The sequence below is a fragment of the Lethenteron reissneri genome, chromosome 41 (assembly GCF_015708825.2).
Source record: "Lethenteron reissneri isolate LAM-NWPU_2019-01 chromosome 41, ASM1570882v1, whole genome shotgun sequence".
In the NCBI taxonomy this organism is placed as follows: domain Eukaryota; kingdom Metazoa; phylum Chordata; class Hyperoartia; order Petromyzontiformes; family Petromyzontidae; genus Lethenteron; species Lethenteron reissneri.
In genome coordinates this window covers 11,314,031-11,326,834 of record NC_083819.1, presented here as the reverse complement: position 1 = coordinate 11,326,834, position 12,804 = coordinate 11,314,031, and the positions used below count along the sequence as shown (strand labels likewise).

The following is a 12,804-nucleotide window of genomic DNA, read 5'->3' as shown; positions in this document are numbered from 1 at the left end:
GATAATGGAGTCGCAGCTCGGGGAATTGAACGCATCAAACCCGGGCGTCTGCCTAGGTAGGAGATGGAGGGATGGAATCGATTGATGTACAGGTGCCGGATGGATTGTTGAATCGCAGGCATCATGCGTGGTGGCCGCAGCTTGGGGAGGCCTTTATCCAGCAGTGAATTGATCATGGCTGCTGCTGATGATGATGATAAATAAGATATGTGGCCTGTGCGTTCCGCTGTCGTAGTGAGGATGTCCTTACGCTGATCCATCACTGCCGTGCGTGGCCTCACTCGCTGCTGCCAACACGCCGAACGGCAGATCTCCTCCTGCTGCTGCTGCTGCAAGCGGGAGTCACATGTAGGGGTTAGGATCTGCGACAGTTCCAACAATGGGAAATTATCTGCCATCGAAAGATATGTTTCATTGGGGCGGTAACATGGCCAGTGGTAGCATGTTGGGCCGCTTGCTGTATATAATAAGAATCAGAATATTTATACTGGAGGAATCCGATGAGCTATACATCTTTTTTTCACAAATATCGAGTCAATGGCGTGTCAGAACATTACAATAACAAACAATACAAAAACACAATAGGATGGTTAAATAGGCACAGTCGTCCTGGTTAATACTCCAGGTGTATTAACTGGTGTAAAGTAGGAGCCGACACCAGATTGCAGGGGTCTCGTCCTTTATTCCTTTCCTTCCATCCACACCTGTCCCCAGCCGTCCCAATCTCGTTCCCGCCAAAGGCCCCTTCTTCCCGCCCGTTCTCTCCTTATATCTCCTCGATCACCCCTCCCACTAACCCATCTATTGGTGGGAATCCTTCCCCTGACACCCCTACATCACCCCCCCCCCCCCCCCCCGGAGAAAAAATAACCGTCCTCGGTTCTGCCTCCCCCATGGACCATTTAAGTCTCCCCATGCCTCCCACCACTGACAGTGACGACAGCCCTTACCCCCCCCCCCCCACAACCATACAATGCAATATAACACAATGAAATCAATTGCGCGGCCTGCCCAGGTCTCCAGCCAGCATCCCGTAACAGCCCGGACATCCACAGGCAGCAGATGACCGTGGCGGCCCCCTCCTTCGAAGGCCCTCTCGTCGCGGTCCCTGGTTCGGTGGTGCCGGTGTCGCCTCGCATGGCGCCGCTGTCTCTCCGGCCCCCGCTCGTGCCGCCGCTCCGTCAGGCCTCACATGGGGTGCTGTAGGTGACAAGGGAACACAGGGCACCGAACCCCCTGCCGGTCGGCGCGTGGTGGTCGGCGACCTTGGCCTGGGTAGGGATGATGATGATGTTGGCAGTGATGTTGGTGGTGATGTTGGTGAAGATGACGGTGGAGAGATGTATGGCTTAAGGCGGGTGGGGTGTACAAACCATCGTCGCTTACCCAGTTGGACCTGGACGCACTGCGGTCGGAGTGCTTTAATGACCTCGACCGGCCCTTTCCAGGGTCGGTACAGCTTTGGTGAGAGGCCAACCGGCACCTGAGGACAGTGTAGCCATGCCTGGTCCCCGACTTTGAAGGGCTTGGCTGTCACTGTCCTCTCCCGTATCCGTACATTACTCTCTTGGCTCGTGGCCGATGCGGCCTCGGCTGCTTGGCGGGCCTCTCTCAAATAAATGAGGGAGGTCTTTAGTGCCTTCGGCCATGCGTCGGCTCTTGCAGGAATGTCCGTCAGCTGCACCTCAATAGGCGGAACGGGATCCCGTCCGTACATCAGGAAAAACGGCGAGAACCCCGTCGCCACGTGTGGGGCCACCCTGTACGCCGCTAAGACCGATGGAATGTGGAGGTCCCAGTCGGAATGGTTTTCGTCCACCACTTGGGACAGCATGGCCGCTATGGTGCTGTTAAGCCGCTCTACCATCCCATCGGTCTGGGGATGATATGGAGATGTTCGGACCTTTTTAGTGCCCAGGATAGAGCAGACGTCCTTCAATAGCTGTGAGGAGAAATTCCTGTCCTGATCCGTGAGCAACCGCTCCGGTGCTCCCTTATCAAGGACATAGCCTCCCACGAAGGCATCGGCGATGGTCTGTGCCGTTTGGTCCGGGAGGGCCCACGCCATCGGCCACCTCGTGCAGTACTCGACTCCGACCAACAGGTATTTATTTCCCCGTGGCGTGACCGGCAGCGGTCCCAGGATGTCCAATGCAACCAATTCGTTGACCCTGGTCACCGTAATGGGCTGTAGGGGCGCCTGGCTTACCCGGGGTGGCGGCTTTCGCCGCGCACATTCGACGCAGGTAGCGACCCATCGATGCACGTCAGCGGTCATACCTGGCCAAAAGTACCGATCCTGTAATGTGTACAGTGTCTTCCGCCCTGCCAGGTGCAGCAGCTGGCGGCCGTGTACGTCCATAACCAATTGTTGACGCAGTGACTCCGGAACTACCAGGCATCGCCGGCGCCCTGTCGGGTCCCATCGCATGAGGAGATCCTCCCATACGATGTACTCCTCCCCCCCTGCCTCTGCTGAGGCGCGTAGTGTTCGCAGTGGGGCTTCCTCCAGCTGTAGCCATCTCCAATCGTCCAAGGTCAGCCCCAGGTCGTGGTCGGCCAGCTGGACCTCACCCTGTGCGCCCTCCGCCGTGCGTACGGGAGCGATGACCGTCCCCTCCGGCCTCGCCTCCTTGCAGCGTGCCCCGCCTGTGGTGCATGCACAAGGGCCCTGGGGCGCCAGTCGGGACAATGCGTCTACGTTGGCATGTCTGGTCCCTTTGCGATGCACTACTTGGTACCTGTACTCCTGCAGGCGCTCTATCCATCTGGCCAGCTGGCCCGAAGGCTGGTCGATGCGGAGCGAATACTGCAAGGCCGCGTGGTCAGTGCGGACCGTAAATTTGCGACCATACAGGTAGGGTCGGAATTGCTGCACGAAGTGAACGACTGCCAGGAGTTCCCTACGTGTGACGCAGTAGCGCTGCTCCGCTGATGAAAGCACGCGACTACCATAGGCGATAACCACCTCCCGACCCTGCTGGACTTGCGACAAAACACTGCCGATGCCCACATCGCTGGCGTCCGTGTCCAGGATAAAGGGGAGGCCAAAATCCGGAAAGGCCAATGGTGGTGCATCTGTCAGACGCGAGCGCAGCTGCTGGAATGCCTCTTCCTCCAGAGGGCCCCAATAAAACCTCTGGTTCTTCGCCGTCAACACGTGCAAGGGCTTGGCAATGGTTGCGAAGTTGGGCACAAACCGGCGGTAGTAAGAAACGAAACCCACAAACCGGCGTACCTCCGGAACCGTTGTGGGAACAGCCCAGGCCCTCACACAGGCCGTCTTTTCCGGGTCTGTAGCCACTCCAGACTCACTGACGACGTGGCCCAAGTAGCGTACCGACGACTGCATAAGGTGGCACTTCGATGGCTTGAGCTTCAAGTTCGCGTTCCGGAACCGCAGGAATACCTGACGTAATCGGTCAATGTGTTCCTCGAATGATCGGCTGAAAACAATGACGTCATCCAGGTAAATGAGGCACGTTTCCCATTGGAGGCCTGCTAAGGCCAACTCCATTATGCGTTGGAACGTTGCCGGCGCAGTCTGGAGGCCCATAGGCAGGCAGTTGAACTCGAACAGGCCCTGTGGTGTCCGGAACGCTGTTTTAGGCCGGGAGTCCGCGTCTAGTGGAACCTGCCAGAACCCGGACAACAAATCCAGCGTACTGAAAAATTTTGCTCCTGCCAGTGCATCCAATGAGTCGTCGATACGTGGTAGGGGATATGCGTCGGCCAGCGTGACGGCATTTAGGCGTCGGAAGTCCACACAGAATCTCAGTGACCCATCTGACTTCTTGACTAGGACCACCGGTGCCCCCCAGGGACTCGAGGATGGAGAAATTATGTCGGCCCGCAGCATCTCCTGCACCGCTTGTTGAATGTGCCCTTTTTCCATTGGGCTCATTCTATATGTGTTTTGGCGCAGGGGTGCGGCATCTCCCGTGTTGATGTGGTGCTGCGACAGATTTGTGCGCCCTAGGTCGAACGGTCCCCGGCTGAAGACGTCCGAGAACTCCTGCAATAACGAGTGCAGCTGCTGTTTCTGGTCGGGCGGCAATCCCGGCTCAGGCCCCGCCAGCTGGTCCATCCACGATTCGGCCCCTCTGTCCTCGGACTGGCTGATGCTGCCTACAAGCTCGGGCTTTGTCCCTGGGGCTCCTAGTGACAAAGGACTAACGTGGGCCAAAACTGTTCCCTCCTGCACCGTCGCTGTTCTATCGGAGGTGTTCAGCACCTGAATGAACAGATGCTGGTTCCTCTGTACAATAGTTTCGGCTCCCACCAGCGCATGGCGATCCATGGCAGCTGACGCCGGAGACACCAGGATGGGTGAGTCTGGTCGGGCTGTCACGAGGGGGGACCGATATTGCAGCGGAACCAGCATCTGGGCTGCCGGGGAAATGGAGACAGACTTACTGACCAGAGCCTGCACGTAGGGTACACCCCGGCTGGCCCCCTCCGCCTTTAGGAAATGGAGATGCGTTCCCTGGACTTCCACCCGCCCATTGGCCAGATCGATTTTCATTGGCATCCGCCTCAGAAAGTCCGTCCCCAACAGGCAGGGTACGGGCAACGTTGCGGAGACAAGGATGGGTCCTGCTACCGAAAGCTGCCCAATCTGTATCGGGGCTTCAACCTGGCCCAGGAAGCCCATGCTGCCTCCATTTGCTGCAATGAACGTTGTCTTGACGGGGACTAAAGGTCGGATTTTATCCGGCAGCATCTCGTGCATGGTGCTCGAGATGATCGTGGCTGATGCCCCCGTATCCACCAAGATACGTGCCGACACTCCCGCGATTTCACCGACCAGGACCGAGGTTCCTGACGTGGCCGCTACCACCCGCCTTGCCAGCTTCCTCCATTGTGTGGCTGAGTCCGGCCACTGACCAGGCGGCGTCTCGTTATCCTGTGGTGCATGGTGAAATGATGGGGGATGGATGTGAATAGACTGAAGATGGGGTTCCTCCCTTTGGAGTGCATCGCAGCAAGGTGAACGCGCCCTTGTTACATAGTGTGGGCTTACCCCTGGGTTGCGGGCTGGGCTCTCTATGTGGTGCAATTTGCCCCCCTTTGGTGACGTAGGATGGGCCCCCCTTGTGGTGTGGGGGGCCCCCCCCATTGTAGGGGGCAGTGGGGACTGGGGGGTGGGCCTTCCCGTGAGCCCCTCCCTTCTCCCCTCCCTTTCCTTTGTCACGGGGGCGTGGTCCCCCTGGTTCCGTCTCGCTCTGCCGCAAAGCGGTGGCGAGGCGGGCCGTGGAACTGCTCCAGGGCGCAATGTCAATCTTGTGGGCTGCCTCCGCCCCCGGGCCGTTGCCCCTGGCAACTCGCCGGCGTCGCAGGCAACTGGTGACGTCACGCCCGCCGGCGACGTCACGCCCGCCCGCGACGTAACGCCCGCCGGCGACGTCACGCCCGCCCGCGAAACCACGCCCGCCCGCGACGTCACGCCCGCCCGCGAAACCACGCCCGCCCGCGACGTCACCTCCGCCCGCGACGTCACGTCCGCCCGCGACGTCACCTCCGCCCGCGACGTCACCTCCGCCCGCGACGTCACGTCCGCCCGCGACGTCACCTCCGCCCGCGACATCACGTCCGCCTGCGACGTCCCTCCCGGCCTCGGCGCGACTCCCGACGCGGTCTTCGGCCCCGGCGCGACTCCCGACGCGGTCTCCGGCCTCGGCGCGATCCCCGACGTGGTCCACGGCCCTGGCGCAATTCCCGGCGCGATCCGCGACACCACTTTTGGCCGCGACGTCACTCCCGGATGCAACGTCACGTCCGTTCGCGACGCCACTCCGGGTCGCGACGCCACTTCTGGTCGCGACACAATCCCAGGCCCCGGCGCTATCCCCGGCGCGATCCCCTTCCCCCGACCCGGACAATGGGGACCGGGGAACGACACCGACGGCGCCCACCCCGAGGAGACTCCCGGTAAGTTCGCGGCGTCGGAATTATAATTGCTCGGCCCGACCGAGAGGCCGGGCGGGACGGCGTCACTCGCCTGGATCCTGTCGGCGTTCGGCCCCGGCGGGTTCCAGGTGACGTTGGCGGCCTCCGGCTCCGTGCGGCACCCCCTCGCCACATGCCCCTCTCGACCACAACGGTGGCAGACCCACGGGGCGTTCCGTCGGGGGGGCTCGGCGCGATGTTGTAGAGGCGGCTGCCAGCGACGCGGCGGTTGGTCGCGCCCCTGGTCCCTCTGCTCCGCCAGTCCCCGGATCGCCGCGTACACCTCCCGCAGCGATGGCTCCGTCTCAGACGTCGGGGGTCCGTCCCCAGCTGCCCCACAGGCAGCCTGTGGCGACGGTGCAGGTTCGGCGGTTGGTGTCGCTGGACCCAGTAGCGCCGCGGCAACGGCTCGGCTGTTCCCCCCCGCCGCGCCAGCCACCGGGCCCACGGGTGGCGCCCGGCCCATGACCTGCTCGTGGGCTTGGATGGTCCGGGCAGCCCACAGCGAGGTGCGTTCCCCCGGCGTCACCACGGGCATTACAACGCCGGCGCGGCAAGCGTAGGCGATGAGGTGCTCGACCACGAGGTCCTCGAGCGCTTCTTCAGCCAGGCGAGAGAAAGCTCTCCTCGCCAACACGAGCAGTGCACCCCTGTAGGCTAAAGGGGATTCTTTAGCCCCTCGCTGGCGATCCTGGAACCGTTTAAAGGCTCCTTCCGCCGGGCAATAGATCTCCCCCAAAGCCTCGTAGGCCGCCTGTAGCGTGGTCTTGCTGTGCGAGGGAAGGGAGGTGTAAGAGGCGAGTGCTTCCTTGCCCAGAACGGATGGCAGCGCTCGTAGTGCCTCTTCGTCTGTCCACTCGAGAGCGTGGAAGGCAGCCTCGAATCGGCGGACAAACTCCTCCCAGTCTTCTTCCTCAGCCACGAACTTGTCGACGGGCCCCAGCCGACGCGGCCGTCCGGCCACCTGCTCTACGTGTTGGGTGGTTAGCCCTGGGGGTTTTGGCGGGACCGGCGGCGGCTGGCGTGACGAGGTTGGTTGCGGCTCTTGCCCGGCCGGCTGGTCGGCCTCCGGGTCCCGTGGCCTCTCCTCCCGTAGTACGCGTGGGGGTGGGGGTCCCGGTGCTGGCGGGCCCCCCATAGGGAGCCTCTGTAGGAGCTCCTGGAGTGCCCTCTCCACGCGGGCCATGCGGTCCTCCATGGGGTCCTCCAGGCGATCCGGGCCCCCTGCTGCTGCTTCTGATAGCAGGCCCCCTTGTTGCCCGGGATGGGAAGGATCCCCGGCCCCTGCTTCCTCCTCCCTTGGCTCTTTCCCGCGGGGATTTTTCTTTGTAGCCATGAGATCCCACCGCTGCCATCAGATGTAAAGTAGGAGCCGACACCAGATTGCAGGGGTCTCGTCCTTTATTCCTTTCCTTCCATCCACACCTGTCCCCACCCGTCCCAATCTCGTTCCCGCCAAAGGCCCCTTCTTCCCGCCCGTTCTCTCCTTATATCTCCTCGATCACCCCTCCCACTAACCCATCTATTGGTGGGAATCCTTCCCCTGACACCCCTACACTGGGTAAAAATAGTGCCGTCTGCTACACAGTGGACTGAAAGATCCCCTCACATTATTCGAAAACAAGTGGGCCATGTTTGCTGGAATCACATGGTCCACATTTACAGCGATACCCCGGTTAATGTCGGAAATGTGTTCCTGAAAGGTGCGACAGCGAATATCGAAACGATGTCAATCAAAGCAATTTACAGGGTCGTGGGAGGTGGAGGCGAAGGCTGAGAGGCGACGGATAACGAGACAGGACGGATGATGCTGTCAGCGACGTAAGTGTGGGTTGATGCGACGCAGATCAGGTAGTAGCCGTGTTGATAAAGTGACGACGTGTTGGCAAAACAACGTAAAAGGGGAAGACGTACATCGAGCTGTTAAACTCGCTAATTAGTCAACATCCCCCACCAAACTGTGGCCAGGTCGCTTCTGAAACAGAGCTACATAGCTCAGTGGGGCCTTACCTGGTAAAAAAAAAGTTTAGGCTGAGTAGACCTAGTGGAGGCCCAGAATTGGTTCGTATAATCGTCACTCGTGTTGGTGACCGTGAGCGGGAATCAAACTCGGGTTACCGGGTTTGTAGTGCAGCGCGCTAACCGCTACACTACCGCTCCCCAACAAAGACAAAGATCCCCCATATAGTCTGTAACAGACTGCTGGGGCAAGTGCTGTTAGCGAGCACCTACGATGGTCGGCACAGCACACGAGGGGGTGGTTGGCCAGAACCACGCCCGGCCGCCTTTGTCTCCCTTGTGGCGATGTTTACACGTCGCACCGGGTACTCATTTGAGGCTGGGTCGACCTAAGGGAGGCCCAGGACCGGTTTAGAAAATCGTCATTGATTTTGGCTGTGAGCGGGAATTGAACCCTACGCTCGCTCACTCACTCACCCGCACTCACTCACGCGTTGGTGAGCTCACTAACCTTTCCGTGTGCGAGACAAGTGGCCATCTCTGACAAGGGCTAGAGCTCACCACACTTGACGAACACAGTCACCCAAAGGTCCGAAACGCCAAGCGGCCAGAAACAAACATCACTATCAAGGTTGTAATGGATAAGCGTAGAGCGGTGTCTTGAATTAAGCAAGAGATGGCGAGGGGGGAGACGATGATGGGAGGAGGAGGAGGAGGAAGGAATTCCAAAGTGGAGCAGGGGAAGGGCAGAAGGATCAAAGAGAAGATTTTATGACCTGCAGTGCAGTGACTGAGTGCTTGAATGAGTGCAGTGAATTGACCTGCAGTGTGGTGGTTGAACACAGCGTGGTGGATGAGACGAAACAGTCTGCACCTCCGATTAGCACGGTCGGCTACGTACGGTGCGAAAGAAATTCAACATACAGACAGTCAGTCCTGTAAACGGAGTCCTCAAAGTGGAAGCTGGAATGCGTGAGTGTGGTTCACACACACACCGAGACACACACACAGTCACACACACACACACACAGTCACACACACACACACAGTCACACACACACACAGTCACACACACACAGTCACACACACACACACAGTCACACACACACACACAGTCACACACACACAGTCACACACACACACCGTGACATTAACACGCACAGTCACACACACACACACCGTGACATACACACACACCGTGACATTAACACGCACAGTCACACACACACACACCGTGACATATACACACACCGTGACATTAACACGCACAGTCACACACACACACACCGTGACATACACACACACCGAGACACACACATACACACAGTCACACACACACACAGTCACACACACACCGTGACATTAACACGCACAGTCACACACACACACCGAGACACACACACAGTCACACACACACCGAGACACACACACACCGAGACACACACACACACCGTGACATTAACACGCACAGTCACACACACACACACCGTGAGATACACACACAACGTGACATACACACACACAGTCACACACACACACCGAGACACACACACACACCGTGACATTAACACGCACAGTCACACACACACCGAGACACACACACACCGTGACATTAACACGCACAGTCACACACACACCGAGACATTCACACACACAGTCACACACACACCGAGACACACACACACACCGAGACATTCACACGCACAGTCACACACACACACACCGAGACACACACACACACACCGAGACATTCACACACACAGTCACACACACACACACCGAGACACACACACACCGTGACATTAACACGCACAGTCACACACACACACACCGTGACATACACACACACCGTGACATACACACACACCGAGACATTCACACACACAGTCACACACACACACCGAGACACACACACACACCGAGACATTCACACACACAGTCACACACACACACCGAGACACACACACACACCGAGACATTCACACACACAGTCACACACACACACACCGAGACACACACACACACCGTGACATTAACACGCACAGTCACACACACACACACACCGTGACATACACACACACCGTGACATTAACACGCACAGTCACACACACACCGAGACACACACACACACCGAGACATTCACACACACAGTCACACACACACACACCGAGACACACACACACCGTGAGATACACACACAACGTGACATACACACACACACCGAGACATTCACACACACAGTCACACACACACACCGAGACACACACACACCGTGACATTAACACGCACAGTCACACACACACCGTGACATACACACACAACGTGACATACACACACACACCGTGACATACACACACACCGTGACATACACACACACCGAGACATTCACACACACACAGTCACACACACACACAGTCACACACACCGAGACATCCACACACATAGACAGAGAGAAGGCGTGCGATCTCTCCCAACAACATTCGCTATTCAACGACAGACAGGGAGACGAGCGAAAAGATTCTCTAAACACACAGAATCTACGGGCATGCGAGCTTCACCCGGCGAGTCTCACCCCATGGCGGTCGCCACCGTCGCCAGGAAGCAGTTGCTACAACAAGAGGCGAGTGGTGGGTGCGCTTTGGCCGCCCTCTGGCTGATGCTGCGAGCAGTGTCTGGTTGCGTGTGAGACTGTAGGGGCAAGTGCTGTTAGCGAGCACCTACGATGACCGACACAGCACACCAGGGGATGGGTGGCCAGAACCACGCCCGGCCGCCTTTGTCTCCCTCGGGTGATGTTTACACATCGCACCAGGTATTAAAGGCTGAGTCGACCTAAGGGAGGCCCATTACCAATTCAGATAATCGCCATTGGCCGTGAGCGGGAATCGAACTCGGGTGGCTAGGTTCGTAGCGCAGCGTACCGCTAACCGCAGACCATCGTGCCCTACAGGGTTGATAAAAAATGAGTTCCACTGTGTGGGGGAAGTCAACATTTGTGCTTTCCCTGTGAAAGGATAGCCCCCGCCATTGCAATGTGGAATTGTCACCACTGACTTCAGGGCTGTACATTTGAGACGGGCAGCTAATGGTCATTTGAGCAGGAAATCACTTTGACTTTACATTGCATCTATGTGTTACATACTGATGATGTATCATTAATGTACTGATGAAGTTTGTTTCCATCTCTTACCCATAAAACGCTTCAACTGCTTTTAATAAATGTGGCTCAAAGCCGCCTTCAGTGAGGTCACAGGGAACCGATTACGCGTCGATTCTCTGTGCCCAGAACCAGAACCAGCAGCAGCTGTCGGATTTTATCCGGCAGCATCTCGTGCATGGTGCTCGAGATGATCGTGGCTGATGCCCCCGTATCCACCAAGATACGTGCCGACACTCCCGCGATTTCACCGACCAAGACCGAGGTTCCTGACGTGGCCGCTACCACCCGCCTTGCCAGCTTCCTCCATTGTGTGGCTGAGTCCGGCCACTGACCAGGCGGCGTCTCGTTATCCTGTGGTGCATGGTGAAATGATGGGGGATGGATGTGAATAGACTGAAGATGGGGTTCCTCCCTTTGGAGTGCATCGCAGCAAGGTGAACGCGCCCTTGTTACATAGTGTGGGCTTACCCCTGGGTTGCGGGCTGGGCTCTCTATGTGGTGCAATTTGCCCCCCTTTGGTGACGTAGGATGGGCCCCCCTTGTGGTGTGGGGGGCCCCCCCCATTGTAGGGGGCAGTGGGGACTGGGGGGTGGGCCTTCCCGTGAGCCCCTCCCTTCTCCCCTCCCTTTCCTTTGTCACGGGGGCGTGGTCCCCCTGGTTCCGTCTCGCTCTGCCGCAAAGCGGTGGCGAGGCGGGCCGTGGAACTGCTCCAGGGCGCAATGTCAATCTTGTGGGCTGCCTCCGCCCCCGGGCCGTTGCCCCTGGCAACTCGCCGGCGTCGCAGGCAACTGGTGACGTCACGCCCGCCGGCGACGTCACGCCCGCCCGCGACGTAACGCCCGCCGGCGACGTCACGCCCGCCCGCGAAACCACGCCCGCCCGCGACGTCACGCCCGCCCGCGAAACCACGCCCGCCCGCGACGTCACCTCCGCCCGCGACGTCACGTCCGCCCGCGACGTCACCTCCGCCCGCGACGTCACCTCCGCCCGCGACGTCACGTCCGCCCGCGACGTCACCTCCGCCCGCGACATCACGTCCGCCTGCGACGTCCCTCCCGGCCTCGGCGCGACTCCCGACGCGGTCTTCGGCCCCGGCGCGACTCCCGACGCGGTCTCCGGCCTCGGCGCGATCCCCGACGTGGTCCACGGCCCTGGCGCAATTCCCGGCGCGATCCGCGACACCACTTTTGGCCGCGACGTCACTCCCGGATGCAACGTCACGTCCGTTCGCGACGCCACTCCGGGTCGAGACGCCACTTCTGGTCGCGACACAATCCCAGGCCCCGGCGCTATCCCCGGCGCGATCCCCTTCCCCCGACCCGGACAATGGGGACCGGGGAACGACACCGACGGCGCCCACCCCGAGGAGACTCCCGGTAAGTTCGCGGCGTCGGAATTATAATTGCTCGGCCCGACCGAGAGGCCGGGCGGGACGGCGTCACTCGCCTGGATCCTGTCGGCGTTCGGCCCCGGCGGGTTCCAGGTGACGTTGGCGGCCTCCGGCTCCGTGCGGCACCCCCTCGCCACATGCCCCTCTCGACCACAACGGTGGCAGACCCACGGGGCGTTCCGTCGGGGGGGCTCGGCGCGATGTTGTAGAGGCGGCTGCCAGCGACGCGGCGGTTGGTCGCGCCCCTGGTCCCTCTGCTCCGCCAGTCCCCGGATCGCCGCGTACACCTCCCGCAGCGATGGCTCCATCTCAGACGTCGGGGGTCCGTCCCCAGCTGCCCCACAGG

General features: G+C 59.7%; 1 protein-coding gene across 1 annotated transcript in view; it reads right to left on the bottom strand.

The window, feature by feature from the left end:
- The window catches only part of LOC133352625 (testis-expressed protein 26-like), a 28,536-nt gene extending 18,042 nt beyond the window's left edge, over positions 1 to 10,494 (bottom strand). Inside the window, exons 1-2 of the mRNA XM_061568381.1 lie at positions 10,481 to 10,494; positions 251 to 329 (exon numbers count right to left, since the gene is read on the bottom strand). Of these exons, the coding sequence (XP_061424365.1) occupies positions 251 to 260 (10 nt within the window). The 5' untranslated portion in view covers positions 261 to 329; positions 10,481 to 10,494. The remainder of the gene's footprint in view (positions 1 to 250; positions 330 to 10,480) is intronic.
- Positions 10,495 to 12,804: the final 2,310 nt, after the last annotated feature.